The following is a 22,718-nucleotide window of genomic DNA, read 5'->3' as shown; positions in this document are numbered from 1 at the left end:
TCCAGACCACATCACAGATGTCAAGGCAGCTACTACAGCTAAACACTGTTCACTCATCTGAACTTCTAAACTTTGCTCAACAAACCAAACGTCCTGACCTAAATGGCCATCAATGGGTACTTGCCCCTACGCTGAAGAAACACCTGTGAACTTCTTCCTGCGGGGCTGTACACGCAAGCCCTGTTGGATGCCTTTGAAAATGTAGCTGAGACTCTGCTACTAAGATCAACCTTATATACCATTTGGTTCATTATGGACTTTTCCTTTCAGTATCAATGTTTATTGACAAACAGAATAAACAAATAGTGAAATTCTATGCAATTACAGTTAATTTTGCATAGGATTGCATTATGGACTTTTGATGGGATCTGAACAGTTGACGCTATCCAGGATGTCTGGACACTTGATAACTGTTTTAAGAGTGCCCTGTGGTTTGCCATGAAGTGTCTTGTTGGAAAATGATTCATGTACAGCACTGCTGACAGCTGCTTGGCTGGTGATGTGATGCCCTTTCTCCATATCCTCTTTCCTTGGTGTGTTTGTCTTTCAAAAAGTCTTCCGTTTTTAAATTCCCCTCCCTAGAGATGTCATTTCCCCATTCTATATAACTTAAACAGTGTTCACATCTTCAAAGTTTCAGCTTTTTATCTCATTATAGGAAACTGAAATCGTTGAAATGTGGATAGATGATAAACACGGTTGAATTTTGAAGGACCCTAAGGGTCTGTCTATGACAGTGATGGCTAACCTATGGCACTGGTGCCAGAGGTGGCACTCAGAGCCCTTTCTGCGGGCACTCGGGCCATAACCAGAGATGACTCCAGGTATCTTCCTGCAGTCCCAGACAGCCCAGGACTTGCTGTGCACAGAGCTATTTTAAAGTGACAGCTCTACCTGGGACTATTTTCTGCTTTATTGGTGTCCTCAGCATGCTGGTATCAATGAAAACTGTGACAGAGAAGGGAGTATAAATCACAAATTAAATTTTTGTGTTGGCACTTTGCGATAAATAACCGGGTCTTTGTTGTAGTTTGGGCACTCGGCCTCTAAAAGGTTCGCCATCACTGGTCTATGATGTCTGTGATTTTGTAGGAAAAATCCAACTCACAAGACTTCCACCTGTGATTTTCTATTAAATTTGAGAGACTATTATTTTATTTATATGACTATTTTTAATAGACTAAATTAATTTAGAAACTAGCAATGATAAGTCCTGGTATTTTACCTTCATTGGTCCATAGACTTCTGTGCGATCAAACATCTGAGTAAAGTAACTGAGACTGTTGAGTGCTGCCTGCCAAGGCATATACTCCACCTCTTTGGTGAGAAATCTAGTAGTCTCAAGGGCCCTTGTAGTGTTTATTATCTCAGCTCTACAATCCAAAAAATAAAAATCATTGATAAAGTATAAGAGATATAGGATATTTCACTGTTTTACATGTTTCCAAAATATTGTATACAAGTCTTTGTTCAGACTGGCAACATACTGTGGTGTAATTGGTTTCTGATAACCCTAGTAGTGCTGTTTTGTACTGTAAAAATAAAATGTAACTTAAAAAACGTTATAGGACGTCTACCATCAGATTACCTGATGCACTGATCTAACTTTGAATGGCCGCATTTAATACAAATATAATGTATGCAAATGCAAATATGTAAATGAAAAAACGTGTTCTGTAGAGCACCTCTGTCCTCCGCCGCTATATAATGTATTCATGCCCCCGGCCCACTGGCTCCTCCTACATAGAGCCAGTGACATCACCAACTCTGTAAATATAACACATCCACGCCAGGTGGTGCAAATAATGTGTTTGCGTATGCAGACAGAGCTAGTAACGTCACCTGCTCTCTGTACCCTATGAATAAAGTTGTATTTATAATATATATATTAATATATTATAAGGTTATATTTCTTTTAAATGCAGCGATTCAAAGTTATACTAACAGTGGACCTAGGGATGGGACAAGGAGGTGAGTTAGACATCAACCATCAGGTAATCTGATGGTAGATGTCCTTTAAAAAACCTAATCTTCTTTTTGTATTTTAGTTATCAAAAGGAAATGCTTGATGTACAAGTAAGTGTTCAGAGGGTTTTATGCTCACCTGGCTAGATTAAAAGCATCATCTATGATCTGAGCCCGGTTGATAACAGGAATGGCCTGTAAAGCGTAAGAACAAGTTTATTTTTTCCCATTATGTAATAAAGTAAGAGCCTCTAGTAAGCATATAATAAATATACATACATACTGTGCTCATGTAATCAGAAAAAGCTGGCTTTTTACTTATTTTTGGCAGACCCAAAGGTTTCAGGGTAAAAATGTTAATTGAGATCCTGTCTTATATAGTAACCGTCCCTACTATGACATGTGTCTCTTTTGTCATTCACCCAGGTAGTTTTGTTCATTTTGTTTAAAAAACATTAAACAGCTGTTGATTTTCAATACAAAAAACTATTGTGCTGTACTGTCCACTATTTTAACAAAAGAATCAATGTGTCAGCAGGGGCAGATGCGTAACTTACAGATACCACTAGGCCTCAGGGCAGAGTGTCAGTGTCTGGATCAGAGTAAAATGGCTGTTGCCTTCTGCAGGTTAGCGGCCGCTTTCAATGAAGCTACAGGGGCACCAGGAAGGTTGAATAGTTGTGCCCAATATAAAGGCAAATTGTGTTTTTTGTGGAGGATCACTTATCACCCCCTTTTTCTGTGGGGTGACTTCTTGTTACCACATATTTTGGTAGTTTTATAAGACTCCCAGTAAACACAATTAATATCCAATAACTATTACTTATTAGTACTCACAACCATAGGAAGCATGACATTTAATTTAGGTAATATACTTTTCATTTGCTAATGAACTGTGCAAGCTCATTTACCGCAGCACAACATCAGTAACTTATTTTTGCTTGAATATACAGTCAAAATGTCTTTAATGGAAATCTACTATCAAAAACATGCATGATTAATCAGGGGCATTTACTCATAGATCCAGGTATCATGACTGGGGTAATGTTCTTATATTTGTTGCCTATGGCCTCCTTCGCCCTAAAATCAACTTTAAAAATAATGCTAATGAACCGGAAGTGCTTTGGGGGTTGTTACTGGAGGCTGGTGGTATCTTCTCTCTCTGCCTGATGTAATCTCACTAAAGCATAGTAAGGGCTCATTCACATGGCTGTAATGCGGGCCGTGATCTGGTTGCCTGATTTGCGATTAGATCACAGCCCCCATTGACTTATATGGCTCCTGGGCACAAGGTGTTTCACAGCACAGTCAGATTGGTTGCCGCGCTGCAAAATATAGGACTTGTCTATCTTAGCAGCTATTGTACATTATAGTTGTAAACCGCCTGTATGTTCATATTGCTCATCATACCACTCGAGAACACACATATTACACCTTGCTAAATTCTCCAACGGTGTAAATTAAAAAATTGGGGTATATTTTTGGGTTTGCCTCTGTTGGGTGCCACTAGGACTCTCCAAAAGCATCCAGACACAAGTAATGGATTTCTGTTAAAATTGGCTTCTAATAGGCCAACATCCTTTTTTCCCTCTACTGTGCGCCCATATAACCTTGCACCTTGCTAAATTCTTTCCAAAAATGGTGTCACTTGTTGGGATTCTCCTTTGTTTTGGTACCACTAGGGCTCTCCAAATGCATCATGACAAGTTTTTCAGCCATATTTGTCCTCCAAAATCTGAACAGTACTCTTTCTGTTTTTTTGTTTTTTTTAAATAAATAAATACTAAGCATATTGCCTGAATTTCTTAACTAACTTTAAGTACATCCCTTGACAAAGACGAGCAGCTGTTGAAAAGTGCGTCGGGGTTGCACACCAGGTAATAGATAATCCTTTCTCTGGCCCCCACATTGTATGTGTATTTGCCATTTTGGCGTTTATTTATATACTACTATGAGTTTAACCCTTTCAGAGTGGTGTTCATGCAACATTGCATTTGGCTTTACTGCTTTTATGTAATTGAATGTAATTGTCGTGCTTTTTCTGAGATGTATTCATTTTACTATTTTTTATTTTTCTATATCTAATAAATATTATCTTCATATTTATTATTTGTTTATTTTTTTTTTACTTTTTATTTTTTCCTCTCTGTGTTCTTTTCTCAGTGCAATGTGTCACAAAAACACAATTTCAAAATCACCTGGATATGTTAAAGCGTTCCAATGTAATGACACGTCACGGCTGTGTCTGGAATGTGCAAAATGTTAAGGGGTTAAACTGGCAGTGTCAGTTTTTTGTCCTACTTTGCACTGAAAAGAACGTCTCTGTGTCTCCGCCAGTTTGGTATCGTGACTGCAACATGCCGATAAAACAGAAAAATGTGCACCTAAAGCGACGTGTTAGTACTTAGTCGTAGTTTGCAACACATTTAATACAGCGATTCAACAGAATAGTGTTGTACGCTCTATGTTGAAGGTGCACCAAAAAAGATGCCAAACATTTTCCGAGCGATGCAGGGGGCACCAGATAATTGAAGAGTGTGCACCAGTATTCAATAATCTGATGCACTCTGTACATCTGAGGCAAACTGCACATAGTTCAGACTGCACTACTTTTGATAAATTTGGGCCATTGTATCTCTTCATACTCACTGAAAGGTCAGTGTTCAGCTGTTGGAGCAGTCTGTCCCAGTTTCCATCATCATAGTTAACCCTGTAATATCCAGTCACATTGATGTTTGCAAGAAGCCAGTTATTTCCCTGACCAGATAAATCAAATGGGGTATGTACATCTGAAATACAAGAGACATATCATTCACAAATAACCTTTCTAAACAACATTGATTACATTTACACAACCTCTTGTATTATTACACATTTGTAGGGCTTGTTCACGTCAGTGATTTTAATATGTGTGTTGTACTTGGTTTCCATGTATGATTTCTATTATAATGTCTTTTATTTTTTCACATGCTAAATGTCACATGGTGGAGATGTCATGAATAGATCATAGATGCGGGCCTACCTCTGAGACCCATTTATTTTGGGAATTGAGATCTAGTGATCCCTTTCCAGTAGCTGGGCTGAATGGAGAGTGTGTCACGTATAGGTGGCCACACTCCATTCAGTTCTGTGAGCGTTGTAAATTGTTAAGAATATTTGCTCATCCAGGGGCATTGCTAGGGTTGTAGAAGATCTGGGGCACCGGCCCCCATGCATATGTACCAAGTTTTCAGTAGTGTCCACTACTGTACACGATTCCCCTCACATGTGCTCCTGCCAAAAACAACTGTTCCTATCATATACAACTACAGAAACTAAGGGCAAAATCCCTATTATTACATCCAGTGACTGCAGGTGACGTTTCCTTGAATTGTAGCTGTTCCCCCATGATCTCCATTAGGCCTAGCCCTGCCATGTCTCCACTTCCAGCTACATGCTGTCGCTGCGGTGTTTACCACACATATGTATGTTCTTCATTGTCTCATACATCCAGGTCACCTAACAATGTTATCTGCTACTCCTAACACTCTCCCAACAATAGAAGGTTGGGAAGGTTGGGTTGGGAAGGAACAAAAAGTTCACCCTAGAATAACATAACATTTTAGGCCATACATTGTAAAAAGCCCTGTATAATGTAGCCACTATATAATAACAGCAATTGTGGGGTTACACAGTACACTACCCTTATTTTGCTCCCCACAAGTAATCACAAAATAAGTATAACCCACATTTATATACTAAACATTGTGGTTTGCACATTATACATTGTCTCTATTGTTGCCCCCTCACTTAAAAAATGAACCTTCCAATTACTTCCTGACACTGTATACTTTACCTTACCTCTCTCATTGTGGCTCCCACCTAATAATGTTTCTTAAATGTGACCTAACATGTAATAATGCAGTCTATACTTAATACATGTCCTCTACTAATTACCTATCATTATGATGGCCTACATGGCTACATCCAAAATATTCAACCTAGTGTGTGGCACTCCCATTTACTTGAATACAATGGCCACCCATGTGTGCCCATTCTCTGTTCAGCCCCATTGCAGGAAGGAGGTCAGTGAATGCCTGTATCCGAGATGCTCTCCCCAGAAGTATGACCAAAATATATAATCTTTTTATGACATATCCCGTCGATACATCATAAATAGTCTAGATGAGGATACGTTATAATCATTTTCACAAAACTTTATAATATGGCCCACAATATGTAAAATGTGACAGGTTTCCTCTTACAAAATTCATAATATGAGAAATATGTACAGCAATATACATGAAATCATACACTGCTTTCTACAGAATGTGCTTCGAAAATGTACAGTATCTCCTTACCTGAATGTTGTTTAAGCCAGAAATGATTTTGGAGACTAGTTCTGGTGATGTAAGTGATGGGGACAATCCAGGTATAGCTTGAAAAGATTGAATCAGATATTACTACACACACACGTGATTACAGCACGGGGAAGTGTAGAAGATATGCTGACATATGGACAATATTTCAGTGACTAAATAAAGCTGTTTGGAAACCGACCTGATACTTTCTACAACATTTCTCAAACATTAAGTATATGGCAGATATTTTTACATTAAAAGCAATATTGATCTTACTTAAACTGTGATGGCTGTGTGACCACTGCTTTGGGATCTAAAAGAAAATGTTGCTGCTGTACAAGTCCACGAGTCGTGTCTATTGTTATTACCGGAAACCCCATCTGCAAGATCCATGTGTTCATGATATCTTCGATTTTGTTCTCAAGTTGAAAGTTATTTTTATCAATGGCCTAAAGTGAAAACAAAAGTACATGCACACGGATTGCATTAATAGTCCTCAGGATCTCACACAGTGGGGCACATTTACTAAGGGTCCGGACACTGCATTTTCGTCGGGTTTCGCAATTTTTTTCCGTTTTGATCTGGGTTTTTACACACGGGATCGGATTGACACAAATCGGGGGGTGGGGGGCTGGACATCGCACAACCCGATTGATTAGGACACACCCCAGAATTTAAAAACCAAATTGTGTTGCAAGATCAGCACTTACATGCACCGGGAAGAAGAAGGTCAACTCCGGCGGACCTCAGCGGGGAAGCGACACATGCAGGAAATTGGACGCACAATCTTAGTGAATCGCGGCAGCTCCGAATCCTCGTCGGAAACTCTGGATCGGCAGCGTCAACGGGACGCGTAAGTAAATGTGCCCCGGTGTGTTGGACCTATCCAACACACTGGGGCACATTTACTTACCCGTCCCGCCCATCCGGAATGTCCGACGAGGATTCCTCAAATACTGTATGAATTAACCAGCCAAACAGTATTTGTAAGCAGGAGTGAAGCTTATACAGTAAAGTAAAGCATAAAGGACATCTTCTGTGTAGAGGATTAGTGGATTATTTTCTCATTTTTTATGTGGTTTGCAGATTTTGCACAATATAAACATGTTTGTTCTAAGAGAGATACCGTAACTTTATTTTTCTCTCAGTGTAACTGGTTTAGGTCCTACTTTTTGTGAGATAAACTGTACTTTTTATTGACAAAATGTTGCCGAGCATATGACTTTGATCCCTATTTTTTATATGAAGTGACTAAAACAAAGCATATTTTAATCTAAGTCATTCACTAAGTGAATAAAGTGTAATATTTTACAAATGTTGTATGATTGTCATCATTCTTTATTTTTCTATATCAAAATATAGAGAAAGGGATTTAAAATGGGGAAAGGGATTGATGGTTAATACTGACCAGAATACTGGTTTTTGAAGCTGCCCCAAGGCTAAGGTTAAATGGTTACATTCTGATGACTGTCAGTGTTTTTTTCCAGTGTTTTTTTATGCAGCAGACACCTGCTGTTAACTGTTGCAATCTTTCCTATAAGGTCAGGCACCTGGCACTAACTCCTAAACCTGCTGTAGGCTGCTATTGGAAAGTGCACGGAGCCATTGTTTGTGTTGAAGTCAATAAGGTATGTATATAATCATTAAACATTTTACTTACTGCTTGTAAGTGATTCCACAGGTCAGTATACACCGTGTTGTTATATGCAAATTGGCTAAGATACGTCTAGGGGATCAAGAAAAGAGGAATTAAAATTATATCAACAATACATCACTTTTATTTATTAAATTGAGTGACAAGACTAAGTGGTGAATTATTCTCAGCAACTCCAACTTTTTGCATCTTTGCAAGTGCTTCTCAACTCTATTTTGATGCAGTTGTCATTTCTTCTGTAACCCTTTCCTTCCCAAGGAATCATTTGTTTCGAGATCAAATATTTTATAAAATACTAGGCTCTATAGAGGGGGCAGTGATGGGTATCATCAAACACTAAGGCCATGGTCACACGCTCCACTAGCGTTGCGGGCCTCGGCCAGAATGCATATGTGTTTCCAGGAAAAAGCATGTGATCGGTAACCAGGCCCTTGTGTCTTCTATTGTTTTAATGCAAAACACCAGGGTCTGGTTATCGATTGCATAGGGGATTTGGCCAAGACACGTCTCCTGTGCACTAGCGCCACATTATGAACGCAGCGCTAGCACAACGTGTGGCTGCATCCTAACAGCCCTGAGATGCAGTCATATCATATTGAAGTCCCAGAAGATTCAGGGAGAAAAAGAACTTTAAAATATAGATTCAAAATCATCCAGGGAATTAGCAGTGTATAGCTTGTAAGCAGGTGATACTTACACGTAGTCCCTCTACAAAAAGTTCTTCAGTAAGAAAGGAGGACAGCATCCGAATAACTGCTGCACCCTAAAATGAAATGTATTATGTGAGAAGTTTTGGTATCCTCACAAATAGTCTTGCTGTTTCTGACCACCGTTCTTGGTCACCTAGTAATTTATGGGCACAAAAACTAAAAAGATAGTTCAATAAATTTCCTTTAGGTAACCTGTCTAAAACTGTTTACCTTACTATATGTGATGGAATCAAAGAAGGCACTTATTTCTGCTGGAGTGTTCACGTCTTCTTCTTTGGATGTTAGTGGATGGGAAGAGGTTAAAGCATCAACGGCCATCACTCTGTGTGTGTCATAAGGCACTGTCAGGTCTTTCTGTAATGATTGGAAAACAATTGTGTAATTTCAACAATAGCAAAAATTTTAAGAAAACATGTATTTTGATACCACATATGTATATACAGTATGTTGTCTTATTTTTCAAATTTTGCAAAAAAACAGGTTCTATACAAAAAATATGGTAAGTTTCATGCTCTCCAAAAATTAACATACTTGATTAATAATAAACTTACTTATTTTTGTCTTACAAGAAGATTTTTTAATTGCATATCAATTTGCATACAGTATAACTAAAGCTTAAAGGGATTGTCACTTTACGGTTTGTATGATCACTTCAATAATGCATAGGCTTACTCAGTATCATAGACTGTCAGCATAAACAGACTGGTAGCCTATAGAGATTTAATTCTAAGCACTTCATTGTCTTGAAAAACAAATTGAAGTCCCCACCCAATTTCAGTAACTTATTTACTAAAAAAAATCTTAAGAAACCTACTATGTTCCAGGTGGGCTCTGCATGGTCGGCTCCCAAATATTCCACATAGGAGGCAAAACCTTCATTCAACCACAGATCATTCCACCATCGAATTGTAACAAGATTCCCAAACCACTACAACAAAAGTAAAGTAAGTTAAAATTTAAACAAATATCAAGAGATAACGCTGCATTTTGATTAAGGGCCCATGCATATAAAGTAATGAAGACTCCATTTTGAACTAGAGTCAGAGAGATCCATTACCCTTCAGGTGTTCCAATGTTTAGCTCAAATTTTATATGAATCTAATTTTTCAGTTAAATGGCATAAAAACGTGGTAGACATTCTCCATCAGGCTTTGTATGTACAGACAATTACCTGGTGAAATGCTACATGCATTGTGACATGCAGTGGTGCAACAGTGTAAGAGGAGGTTTTGCACACTGTCATACAACCTTTTACTGCTATTGGACCTTATCTTCCCTGATATCTGCCATTGAGGGAGGGTCAGGAGAACATATTAGATGTTCTGTTTCTCTTGTAGAATACAGGGGTCTTGGTCTATAATCAGCTTTGAATTGATCCAGTCCAAAAAGATAACTTACCTGATGTGCAAGCTCATGGGATATTACTTCAAGAACCCTCTCCTTGTTGTTAATGGAAGATTCTCTATTGTCATAAAGGAGTGCAGTCTCTCTGTATATGATAAGTCCCCAGTTCTCCATGGCTCCTGCACTAAAGTCTGGGATAGCTACCTGGTCTAGAAGATAAAATAATATATAACATTACATATCTGTCTTACAGACACAACTTCATTGTTGTCATTTTCTAGCATTTTACATGAATAATTGCATGTGAAATATTGTGTGTAACAAAGAGAGTGCTTCATTTTATATTAACTAAAAGCATATCTGCATAATTGATCAAATATATCATGATTATCTGCTCAATGCTCTCTTCTTTGCATCATTTGTATGTGTTGTATGTGACATTTACAACTGGCTGAAGTTTGTTTACATGATCGGTCACTTGTTTCATGTGCCACATTTGTATTGATTTGTTTACTTTACTGCACTAGAAGCTCTATGGTTCCTATCTATGTAAGTATAGACTTACAGATGTGCTTCAGTAGAAGCCAAGTATATTTTTACAACACCAATTTTCATTGATTGTTGACACTTAAGCTGGTTGGGGGAATAGAAAATCCCATGGCCTTGTTCCTTACTGGGACAAAAAAAACTAAGAGAATATAATGTAAAAAGGGTTATATAAAAGTGTAACAATCAAAACCCCTTTCCACATTTTAAATCCCTTTCTCTATATTTTGATGTAGAAAAATAAAGTATGATGACAATCATACACATTTGTTAAATATTACACTTTATTCACTTGGTGAATGGCTTAGATTAAAACATGCTTTGTTTTAGTCACTTCATATATAAAATAGGGATCAAAGTCATAAGGGCGCCAAAAGTTATCAATAAAAAGTTAGGAAAAAGTAAACTATGGTAACAATGAGAGAAAAATAATATTAGCTCTCTTAAAACAAACATGTGTTCATATTGTGCAAAATCTGTAAACCACATAAAAAACAGTAAATTTGTTATTGCCATTAAAGTAGGGACTTTTATAAAAGGTTTATTATGTTAACAGTTCAACATTTAGGACATAGCAAATACATTGTGAAAATTGGTGGTTGTTTTTATAACCACTAAAATGAATAAAACTAATCAATAAAATGTAGTTAATACTTTATCCACATCAACATGAAACAAACAAATATATAACTAAAAAGTGTCTTTCTGAGTTCTGCAAAAAAAAGAACCCAGTATAACAAATGGGATGTTTATAGAATACACATACCTGATTTTGGCAGAGGGTAGGGTGCATTATAATATGTCTCAAAAAACTCCAGAATTGGCAGCGTCACATTCAGTGCATACTCTCCTTGATTCTCATCTTCAATTGCTTTTTTACGGCCCCAGATTTTAATCTGCAAAACAATTTAATAATAATGGTATAATATTGAATTATATAAACACAATCTAAAATAGCTTATGCATATTGCATGATGAATGCAGCAAAAACTAAATCAAAAATTCCCCCGACTGGAAAAATTAAACAGTAAGTTCCCTTTTTCTAAAAATGGCAAGTTCTCTTACATCTATATAGATTAAAGGTATCAGATTAAAAAGTTGTGGCTCTCTAAAAAAATAGCACTTTCACTTTCACCCAAAGGTATAAAATAACGAATACTAGGCGTCAATGATGTTTATACATTTAAAATATTTAAGATGGTAGACTGATTCTTACGAGTTGATCCCCATCGGCTTTGAACTGAGATACTACAAAGGCCACTAGATATGTTGACATCTTTGGAGACTTTTCAAACTTAGTGATTTGCCAGGGCTCATTCTGCCACTGCTCAGTGGTCACATCTGTGAGAGAAATTCAATAGATCAATATGTAAAAATGATTGTTCTTCCATTTTGTGCTTAATAATCAACACTGCAACAAAACATAAATACTATGTGGTTCTGAAAATGTCTTCACATTAAAAAACTGGAAAGTATGTTATGCTTATGTATTCAGCCTCCTGAGTCAATACTTTGTGTGAACACCTCTAGCTCAACAGCTGCAGATCTGTTGGATGGATATCTCTACCAGCTGGAATGTTTGCTCAGTATTCTTCACAAAATAAGTCAGGTTGGTTGTGGATTTGTGAACAGCAATTTCCAAGCACACAAAGCCACAGTTTACTTTATACTTTAACACATGAATATACGTCCATTTTGATGTAGCCATGACCATGCTTCACGGTGAGGATTCCCACATAACATTTGACATTTAGGCCACAAAGTTCAATGTTGGTCTCATCTGACCAGGGCATCATCTTCCATATGCTTGCTGTGTTCCCTACATAGCATTTAGCAAACAAGACTGCTTATGGTTTGCTTTCATAATGTCTTTCTTCTTGCCAGTCTTCCATAAAGGCCAGATTTGTGTAGTACACATCTAATAATTGTCCTTTGGAGAGATTCTCCCAACTGAACTGTGGATCTCCTCCGGAATGACCCTGGCCCTACTTCTCATTGCCTGGTTTGTCAGTTTTAGGTAGTCTTGGTAGGTTACAAGTTGTGCCATACTCCTTCCATTTAAAGGACATCTACCACCAGGGTCAAGAATTTTAAACCAAGTACACTGACATACTGTTGTGTGCCCCCTCTGGCAGGATCCATTCCTCTTTTAGCTTCTTATTCCCTGGTTTTTGCAAAAAAGGTATTTTACAATTATGCAAATTACAATGAGAGGCTCCAGGCTTCATATGTTTTAATGGATCCTAGAGTCCCTCAGACTCATTTGCATAATGTTTAAAGCCTTTTATTTTTAACAACGGAATAAGAAGCTTAACCCCTTAAGGACGCAGCCTGTTTGCAGGTTAAGGCTCGCAACTTTTTTTTGAAATTTGACCAGTGTCTCTTCCTGTGGTAATAACTTTTGAACGCTGTTACTTATCAAAGCGATTCTGAGATTGTTTTTTCCCCACATGTTGTACTTCATTTTAGTGGTAAATTTTGGCTGATAAGTTTTGCGTTTATTTACAAAAAAAAGAAAAAAATGATGAATTTTTAGAAAAATTTGCCATTTTCGAAATTCTAAATCACCGCGTTTTCAGGCAGATAGATTTACCACCTAAATAACTTGCAGAATAACATTTCCCATTTGTCTACTTTACATTTTCATAATTTTTGAAATGTTTGGATAATTTATTTTGACGTCACGCGGCCTACAAATCGAATAGCGATTTTCCGTATTTTCGGAATTGACTATTTTGGGGATAAATACTGTTTGAAATCAAATTTTACATATTTAGCAACAAAACCCCCTATATAACCAACCCATTTTCAAATCTGCACCCCTCAAACTATCAGAAACAGCTTTTACAAAGATTGTTAACCCCTTGAGATCTTCATAGTAATTGAATCAAAATGGCGGTGAAATTTAGAAATTTCAAATTTATCAAATTTTGTCGGTTATACGTTCATTTAGCCCTAAAATTTACACATTTCCAAAAGATAAAAAGAGAAAACTCACCATAAAATTTGTTCTACAATTTCTCCTGAGTGCAGCGACCCCCCACACGTGGCCGTTACTTGTGTTATGGGGGCACAGCGAGGCGCAGAAGGGAAGGAGCACCCTGCAGCTGCCAGGATTTTAGTTTTCTGGTTGCCCCCTTTTGAAGGCTATAAAATTTTCGCTTTTCTGTTATTTGGGCCATGTGACGGCATTTTTTTTGCGGGACGAGATGCTTTTTCCAGTGTTACCATTTTGGGGTTGGTATCACCTATTGTTGAAAATTTTGGAACTTTTTTTGAGGTCATGAGTAGAAAAGCATCAATTCTGTACTGGATTTTTTACTTTTTTTTTTTCCGTGTTCACCGTATATCCTAATAATCCTGTTATCTTTATTCTATGGATCGATACGATTACGGGGATACCAGACATGAATATTTTTTCTTATGTTTTACTAAATTTGCCAAATAAAACCCTAATGTGGGGAAAAATCTATCATTTTTGCATCGCCGTCTTCCAAGTGGCATAACATTGTTACGTTTTTGGCTACAGAGCTGGTTGATGGCTTGTTTTTTGCGGGACATGTTGTTCTTTGCAACAATATCATTCTGGAGTACATATGTTTTGTTGATCACTTTTTATTGCATTTTTAGTGGGATATAATAGGTAAAAATCATAATTTTTGGCGGGTTTTTGACGGTTTTTTTTACGGCGTTCATCATATGGGTTCAATAGTTATTTAGTTTTATTCTATGGATTGTTACGGACGCGGTGATACTATATATGTGGGGTTTGTGTTATGATTTAGACTTTTTTGAGCGTTATATGTCTCTTTATATGTTTTCTGGCTTATGGGCATTTTTAGTGATTTATAAAGTAATTTTTTATTGAAAAACCTTTTTTTTTAAATTTTTTTACTTGATCCACCATGGGATATGAACCATCCGGTTTTGCAGCCAGATCTTGTGCAGTGAGCTCTGCAGATTTTTGTGGCAGATAACTTTTAAAAAAGCATTAGCAAAGCGAGTGTATGAGCTTGGCGGCGAGTGTGCATTGATCTGAAGTGTGTGCAGTGTCTTAAGTGTGACTTACGTTTAAGGAAGGATTACTTTTTGGATCCAGCAACAAATAGATAAGTGCATCTACATTTTTTATTTCCTGATATTCATTGTGTGATTTTTATTGCAACCAAGTAGATCTGAAGGTATTTTACTTGCATAATCTGTATATTGTGTGGGGGGTATAGGGAGGCAGTCACCTTGCTTATCTAGACAGTATAGTCACAGGTGCTGCCTAATTAATAGTGGGGTGTGGCTATCTAATTAGCAGCCTTTATATACTTCTGTGGTCAGTTTGTTTGGTGGTTTGCAGCCAGATCTTGTGCAGTGAGCTCTGCAGATTTTTGTGGCAGATAACTTTTAAAAAAGCATTAGCAAAGCGAGTGTATGAGCTTGGCGGCGAGTGTGCATTGATCTGAAGTGTGTGCAGTGTCTTAAGTGTGACTTACGTTTAAGGAAGGATTACTTTTTGGATCCAGCAACAAATAGATAAGTGCATCTACATTTTTTATTTCCTGATATTCATTGTGTGATTTTTATTGCAACCAAGTAGATCTGAAGGTATTTTACTTGCATAATCTGTATATTGTGTGGGGGGTATAGGGAGGCAGTCACCTTGCTTATCTAGACAGTATAGTCACAGGTGCTGCCTAATTAATAGTGGGGTGTGGCTATCTAATTAGCAGCCTTTATATACTTCTGTGGTCAGTTTGTTTGGTGGTTTGCAGCCAGATCTTGTGCAGTGAGCTCTGCAGATTTTTGTGGCAGATAACTTTTAAAAAAGCATTAGCAAAGCGAGTGTATGAGCTTGGCGGCGAGTGTGCATTGATCTGAAGTGTGTGCAGTGTCTTAAGTGTGACTTACGTTTAAGGAAGGATTACTTTTTGGATCCAGCAACAAATAGATAAGTGCATCTACATTTTTTATTTCCTGATATTCATTGTGTGATTTTTATTGCAACCAAGTAGATCTGAAGGTATTTTACTTGCATAATCTGTATATTGTGTGGGGGGTATAGGGAGGCATTCACCTTGCTTATCTAGACAGTATAGTCACAGGTGCTGCCTAATTAATAGTGGGGTGTGGCTATCTAATTAGCAGCCTTTATATACTTCTGTGGTCAGTTTGTTTGGTGGTTTGCAGCCAGATCTTGTGCAGTGAGCTCTGCAGATTTTTGTGGCAGATAACTTTTAAAAAAGCATTAGCAAAGCGAGTGTATGAGCTTGGCGGCGAGTGTGCATTGATCTGAAGTGTGTGCAGTGTCTTAAGTGTGACTTACGTTTAAGGGACTTAAGTTTGAGGGGCTTTAGAAGGTAACTGCTGTGTTCTGTGTTACTTTGACTGTAAATTCTTCTGTGCATAATTCTATTGTAATCCCCATTAGAACAATGGACTCCATAAGTGGCATTGCTACACGGTGTACATCCTGTGCCATGTATGCTTTCCTTGAACAGCCGTTCGAGGGGGAATACTGCTGTGTGGGGTGTGTGAAAATTGCTCACCTGGAAGCCCAGATTCTGGATCTAAATGAGCAAGTTTCAAGGCTGCGGGCAATTGATAATATGGAACGAAGTTTGCTGCTCCTGGAGCACAAACTCTCTGGGGAAGATGGTTGTGGGGAGGGAAGTATGGAGGTGCAGAGTGAAGGGGCAGCTAGTTGGGTAACATGTAGAAGGCGGGGTAGAGGGAAGAGTTGTAGAGAGTCTAGTCCTGATCTGGTGCACCCCAATAAGTTTGCCAGGCTGGCGGATGAGGGGGATATCAGCTCTGGGGTAGCAATGCTGCAGAAAGATGTGGCCGCTAGCAACCAGGGGAATGTGTGCTCCAGTAAGAAGGGTAATGGGAGCACAGGCAAGGTCAGACAGGTGCTGGTAGTGGGAGATTCCATTATTAGGGGAACACACAGGGCAATCTGTCACAAAGACCGTGCATACCGAACAGTGTGTTGTTTGCCGGGTGCTCGGGTTCGGCATGTTGCGGATCGGGTTGATGGATTACTGGGAGGGGCTGGTGAGGAACCAGCGGTCATGGTCCACATTGGCACTAATGACAAAGTAACAGGTAGGTGGAAGGTCCTTAAAAATGATTTCAGAGATTTAGGCCATAAGCTCAGGGCAAGGACCTCAAAGGTAATTTTCTCCGAGATACTGCCTGTACCACGTGCCACACCAGAAAGGCAGCGGGAGATCAAGGAGGTAAATAAGTGGCTCAAAAGTTGGTGTAGGAAGGAGGGGTTTGGGTTCATGGAGAACTGGGCTGACTTTTCTGTGGGCTACAGGCTCTACAGTAGGGATGGGCTGCACCTCAATGGGGAGGGGGCTGCTGTTTTAGGGGAAAAAATGGCTAGAAGGTTGGAGGAGTGTTTAAACTAGAGACCTGGGGGGAGGGCAACTACACTTGTGCAGGGCAAATAGACGGTGTACATAGAGAGCTGGGAAGAGCCATAGTCCATGGGGGAGGAAGGGGGGCTGGAATGAGATTGGGGAATAAGGACAAAAGGAATACGGACAGGGAAAACCATATAAAGTGTATGTACACAAATGCCAGAAGCCTCACAAACAAAATGGAGGAACTGGAACTCTTGATGTTGGAACGGAAATATGATATAGTGGGTATCAGCGAGACATGGCTGGACAGTAGCTATGACTGGGCTGTTACTATAGATGGTTATAGTCTTTTTAGAAAGGATCGTATAAATAAAAAAGGGGGAGGGGTTTGTTTATATGTGAATTCTTGCCTCAAGCCCGTCCTGCGAGATGACATCAGTAACGCAAATGTGGAGTCCCTATGGGTGGAGATAAGAGGAGGGAAAAAGAATAATAAAATATTACTAGGGGTTTGTTATAAGGCTCCAAATATAATGGAGGCAACAGAGGAAATGCTGATAAGTGAAATGGATGCGGCTTCAAAGCATGGTGAAGTACTTATCATGGGGGACTTCAATTACCCAGATATTGACTGGGGGGCAGAAACCTGCAGGTCCTTCAAAGGTAGCAGGTTCTTGTCAACAGCAAAAGACAATTACCTGTCGCAACTAGTCCTGGAGCCAACAAGAGGGGGGGCACTGCTGGACCTTATCCTTACCAACAGACCTGATAGGGTATCAAAACTACAGGTTGGGGGGAACCTGGGGAATAGTGATCATAATATCATTGATTTTGTATTACGCTTTACTAAGCACGTTAGTGAAGGGGCAACCAACACTCTAAACTTCAGGAGGGCAAATTTTCATCAACTAAGGGAAGACCTTAAAGGCATAGACTGGGATAATGCTCTCAAAGACAAAAGCCCCGCCCAAAAATGGGACTTTTTCTCATATATTCTGAAAAAGTCCTGTGAGAAACACATACCTTATGGGAAAAAGCATAAAAGGAACAAGAAAAAGCCTATGTGGCTAACTAGTCTTGTAAGGAAAGCAATAAGCGAGAAAGATAAAGCGTTTAAGGTGCTAAAACGTGAAGGTAGCGATGAGGCATTACAGGATTATAGAGAGAAAAGTAAATCCTGTAAAAAGCAGATAAAGGCCGCAAAAATAGAGACTGAGAGAAATATTGCCAGGGAGAGCAAAAATAATCCCAAATTATTTTTCAAGTATATAAATGATAAGAAACTAAAAACAGAGAGTATGGGTCCCCTTAGAAATAACATGGGGGTCATGGTGGAAGGAGATGAGGAAAGGGCCAATCTACTGAATGTCGCCTTCTCAACTGTTTTTACCCAGGAAAATCCCCTGGTGGAAGACACAATGAGGAATAATGTAAATTCTTTTTATAATGTCAACAGTTTAACCCAGGAAGAGGTACGGCGCCGCCTCGCATCCACTAAGATAGATAAATCACCTGGGCCAGATGGCATACACCCCCGGGTTCTGCATGAATTATGTACGGTGATAGACAGACCGTTATTTTTAATATTTGAAGATTCACTGAGGACTGGTTATGTTCCACAGGAATGGCGCATAGCAAATGTGGTACCAATATACAAAAAAGGATCAAATAGCGATCCTGGAAACTACAGACCCGTAAGTCTAACTGCTGTGGTGGGGAAAATATTTGAGGGGTTTATTAGAGATGCTATCCTGGAGTATCTCACTGTGCATAACCTTATAACCCAGCGTCAGCATGGGTTTATGAGAGATCGGTCCTGTCAGACTAATCTGATTGGTTTCTACGAGGAGGTAAGTTCAAGACTGGATCTGGGGGACGCTGTGGATGTTGTATATCTGGACTTTTCAAAGGCATTTGACACCGTGCCACATAAAAGGTTGGTATATAAAATGAGACTGCTGGGAGTAGGAGAAAATCTGTGTATCTGGGTAAGTAATTGGCTTAGTGATAGAAAACAGAGGGTGGTCATTAAAGGCACATTCTCAGATTGGGTTGATGTTACCAGTGGAGTGCCACAGGGGTCAGTATTGGGGCCACTTCTTTTTAATATTTTTATTAATGACCTTGTAGTGGGTTTACACAGTCAAGTTTCAATATTTGCAGATGATACTAAGCTGTGTAAAGTAATAAATACTGAGGTCGATAGTTTAGCATTACAGAGGGATTTGTGGAAGCTTGAGGGATGGGCAGAGAAATGGTTGATGAGGTTTAATGTAGATAAATGTAAAGTTATGCACTTGGGCCATGGAAACAAAAAGTATAATTATGTTCTAAACGGTCAATTACTTAGTAAAACTGAAGCTGAAAAGGACTTGGGCGTATTGGTGGATGGTAAACTTAATTTTAGTGACCAGAGCCAGGCGGCTGCTGCTAAAGCAAATAAAATAATGGGATGTATCAAGAGAGGAATAGATTCTCATGATAAAGACATAGTTCTGCCCTTATACAAATCCCTGGTCAGACCACACATGGAATATTGTGTACAGTTTTGGGCACCAGTATATAAAAAGGATATAGTAGAGCTGGAACGGGTGCAGAGGAGAGCAACCAGGATTATTAGGGGAATGGGGGGACTAGAATACAATGACAGATTACAAAATTTGGGATTATTCAGTTAAGAAAAAAGACGACTGAGGGGAGACCTCATTACAATGTACAAATACCTGAACGGACAGTACAAGGATCTCTCCAAAGATCTTTTTATACCTAGGCCTGTGACCAGGACAAGGGGGCATCCTCTACGCCTAGAGGAGAGGCGATTCTACCATCACCATAGACAAAGGTTCTTTACTGTAAGAGCAGTGAGACTATGGAACTCTCTGCCGCAGGAGGTTGTTATGGCGGACTCTATGTACATGTTCAAGAGAGGCCTGGATGACTTTCTGGAGAGAAAAAATATCACAGGTTATGGGGATAAAACATTTGTTTAGTTCTTGAAGGTTGGACTTGATGGACTTGCGTCTCCTTCCAGCCTTATATACTATGATGATACTATGATTGCTTGTTCTTGATAATACTCTGCAATACTAATGTATTGCAGGGTATTATCAGTGCCAGCCTATGCAGATGCATAGGCTGACACTTTGCCTTTAAGATGACGTCACAGACGCCATCTTAAAGGTAAACCCTCCAGGCTTCTCTGGGGTCCCGATCGGACCCCAGAGGAGCCAAAACAGCGATCGGCCCCCCCGAAAACGGTGCGGGGGGGGCCGATCGTGGGGTAAAGACCCCCAGAAGGCATGTTAAATGCCGCGGTCGCGTTGACCGCGGCATTTAACGGGTTAAACACCCGCGATCGGAGCCCACTCCGACCGCGGGTGTTAGCCGGGGATGTCAGCGGTAGATTACCGCTGAAATCCCGCGGCTAGCGATGCCGGTTCGGCTGCTATACAGCGCTGAACCGGCATCGTCTCTGTGCCGAGCTGTACTGCGCTGAGCGCTAATCGCGGGACTCAGCGCAGTACAGCTACGGCGCAGAGCGCTAAGGTGTTAAAGAAAAGTGGATCCTGCTAAAGAGGGCACACACCAGAATGTCAGTGTGCTTGGTTTACAATCCTTGATACTGGGGGTAGATGTCCTTTAAAGGATGATGGATTGAATGGTACTCTGTAAGATTTTCAGATCTGGGGCTAGATTTTTTAAAACCTAACCCTGAAATACACTGCCACTGCCACAACTTTATATATATATTAAAGAAATTACTTACTTAAAACATTCATGTTTGACAGCGCCACATAATCCAGTTTGTGTCTGAGGGTGATGCTAAAAGTTGCTTTTAGTGCCGGCTCATCGAAGCAGGGAAAGGCCTTCCTTGCAGCAGTTGCTTGCATTTGTGTAGTGGCTATGATCCTGTAAAGAAGGAAGATATTTTAATTTTGGCTACTATTACAGTGTTATAGCTTTAAGTGAGACCAGTACAGAAGGGCTCAATCAAAATCAAGTAGGACAACGGGCACTACCCTGTCACTGCTCAGACGGCAGGACTGTAGCAATGAGGAAAGTTCCTCAGCTTTTGTTGGTGCTCAGTAAAATTCAGCAATATGGCAAGTAACAAAGAAGAACAGTGTGGTACTCAGAGTCCATCGATGGACATCTCTTTTTAGGAGGACACATTACAAGGAGGATGGTTGCAGTGTATAGGCCGCAGGCCGTTTTGAGGGATGTATTGTTAAACTTATCACCGTAGGGAAATGTGGGATAGGTAGGGATTTTTGGATCTAACATGTCATGTAAAATGTTACCAAGTTAGCTCAGGGCAATGGGGAAGATTTATCATTAGGAAGACGTCTCACTCTGATTTGTCTTTGGAGTATATCAGATTTCTTATAGTGACTTTGCTCAATACGCATGGTTTCATTTTGGAACATGAGTTGTTAATAGAATGTCTAGTTGTGATTAACATACCAGCCTAATGATAAATCTGTCCCAATATTTTCTAAGCTTACAAAGAAGGGCAACTTTAGGACTAGGGTTATATTTTGTATACAATTGAACATACAATGCATTATGCTTTTTGTAGTAGTACACTGCTATGGTAAATATTGGAGTTCCTGCATAAGATTATTCATAAGATGCAATTATTAAAAAGATTGATAGATACAGTACATTTCATAATTATAATATTACTTACTTGGTCTCACCATCTTCTACATATTCACTACGGTAAAATCCAGCCAGATCATCTGCCAGTTCTCCCACAAACTTTGTGTGAAGTGTATATTTCTTTCCAGGTTGCAGTAGTTCATTGAGAGGCAGCACTAAATAACTAGTCTTCTCTGCAAGAAAATGTTTCTTTGCACTGATAGTATTGCCGTCTGCATCTGTAAGGATGGGCTCTTCAGTATAATTGAGTTTTCTGCTGTGGATAACGACATGTTCTATAATTACTTTACATGTGAAATGGGCTTTGCTTTCTCCATGAAAGACATAAAGTCCGTGATCATTTTTTGTTAAAACCGGCCTGAGGTCAATATCATAGTGATCTGGTACAAGGTGTTTCCCAAGCCGGTATCGATCCCATATTGGACCGAAGGCAGGACTGCCAGTTCCAGGTTGAAAAGATGATGTGGTTCTAGTGGTGATGGTTTCTGATGTTGTTCCTCCACTTTCTGAATCTTTATTGGACTTTTCATTTGAATAAACAACTGCTAGAGCAATTATTGTGGCCACTGCAGCTATGGCAAAGAAGATGGCAACAAAGGCCACAAGCTTACTAACGTAGAAGCCTTTAGCCATTGTGCCAGGAGGTGCTAAAGGAGCACAGAATGGAGATGCTGTCCTTTATATACCTCCTCACAATCCAGTGGTACAGTAGGTGTTTGCACTTGCACAGTTGCTTTGTTAAACGTTAACTAGTTGGGGCAAAGGTTGCAATTAATTGCCTACTCAAATCTTTAGCATTTATCCTCCACTTTGAAGTCTGTTAATATATAGCTGATATGTACAGTGCACCTACTGTAAAATGATAACATATGCTTCAGCCAGTTATATTCTTGACACAAAAAAGAAACCAATCTCTGATAGGTCTTATAGTATAAAATAAATGGTTACAAACATCAATGGTGCTGTAGCCACTTTTTAAATCCATTTAACCCCAAGAACCTTGTGCCTGCCAGAGCAAGACCACCTGTAGGTTTAACTCCCAACATCAACAAACTGGCCACTACCTACCACCAAAATAAACAGTGATAACAATTTTAAACTGAGCAACACTTCATAGGATAGAGGTCCCCACAAA

General features: G+C 39.3%; 1 protein-coding gene across 1 annotated transcript in view; it reads right to left on the bottom strand.

Annotated features, from left to right (window-relative positions):
* The window catches only part of LOC140127596 (aminopeptidase N-like), a 31,602-nt gene extending 9,377 nt beyond the window's left edge, over positions 1–22,225 (bottom strand). The window contains exons 1-14 of the mRNA XM_072148460.1: positions 21,612–22,225; positions 20,688–20,830; positions 11,776–11,900; positions 11,326–11,455; positions 10,068–10,222; positions 9,484–9,597; positions 8,880–9,023; positions 8,657–8,722; positions 7,966–8,031; positions 6,582–6,754; positions 6,306–6,382; positions 4,615–4,754; positions 2,105–2,160; positions 1,226–1,373 (exon numbers count right to left, since the gene is read on the bottom strand). Of these exons, the coding sequence (XP_072004561.1) occupies positions 1,226–1,373; positions 2,105–2,160; positions 4,615–4,754; positions 6,306–6,382; positions 6,582–6,754; positions 7,966–8,031; positions 8,657–8,722; positions 8,880–9,023; positions 9,484–9,597; positions 10,068–10,222; positions 11,326–11,455; positions 11,776–11,900; positions 20,688–20,830; positions 21,612–22,216 (2,142 nt within the window). The 5' untranslated portion in view covers positions 22,217–22,225. The remainder of the gene's footprint in view (positions 1–1,225; positions 1,374–2,104; positions 2,161–4,614; positions 4,755–6,305; positions 6,383–6,581; positions 6,755–7,965; positions 8,032–8,656; positions 8,723–8,879; positions 9,024–9,483; positions 9,598–10,067; positions 10,223–11,325; positions 11,456–11,775; positions 11,901–20,687; positions 20,831–21,611) is intronic.
* Positions 22,226–22,718: the final 493 nt, after the last annotated feature.

This window comes from Engystomops pustulosus, chromosome 4 (assembly GCF_040894005.1).
Source record: "Engystomops pustulosus chromosome 4, aEngPut4.maternal, whole genome shotgun sequence".
In the NCBI taxonomy this organism is placed as follows: Eukaryota; Metazoa; Chordata; class Amphibia; order Anura; family Leptodactylidae; genus Engystomops; species Engystomops pustulosus.
This window is presented reverse-complemented; position numbering and strand designations above follow the sequence as displayed.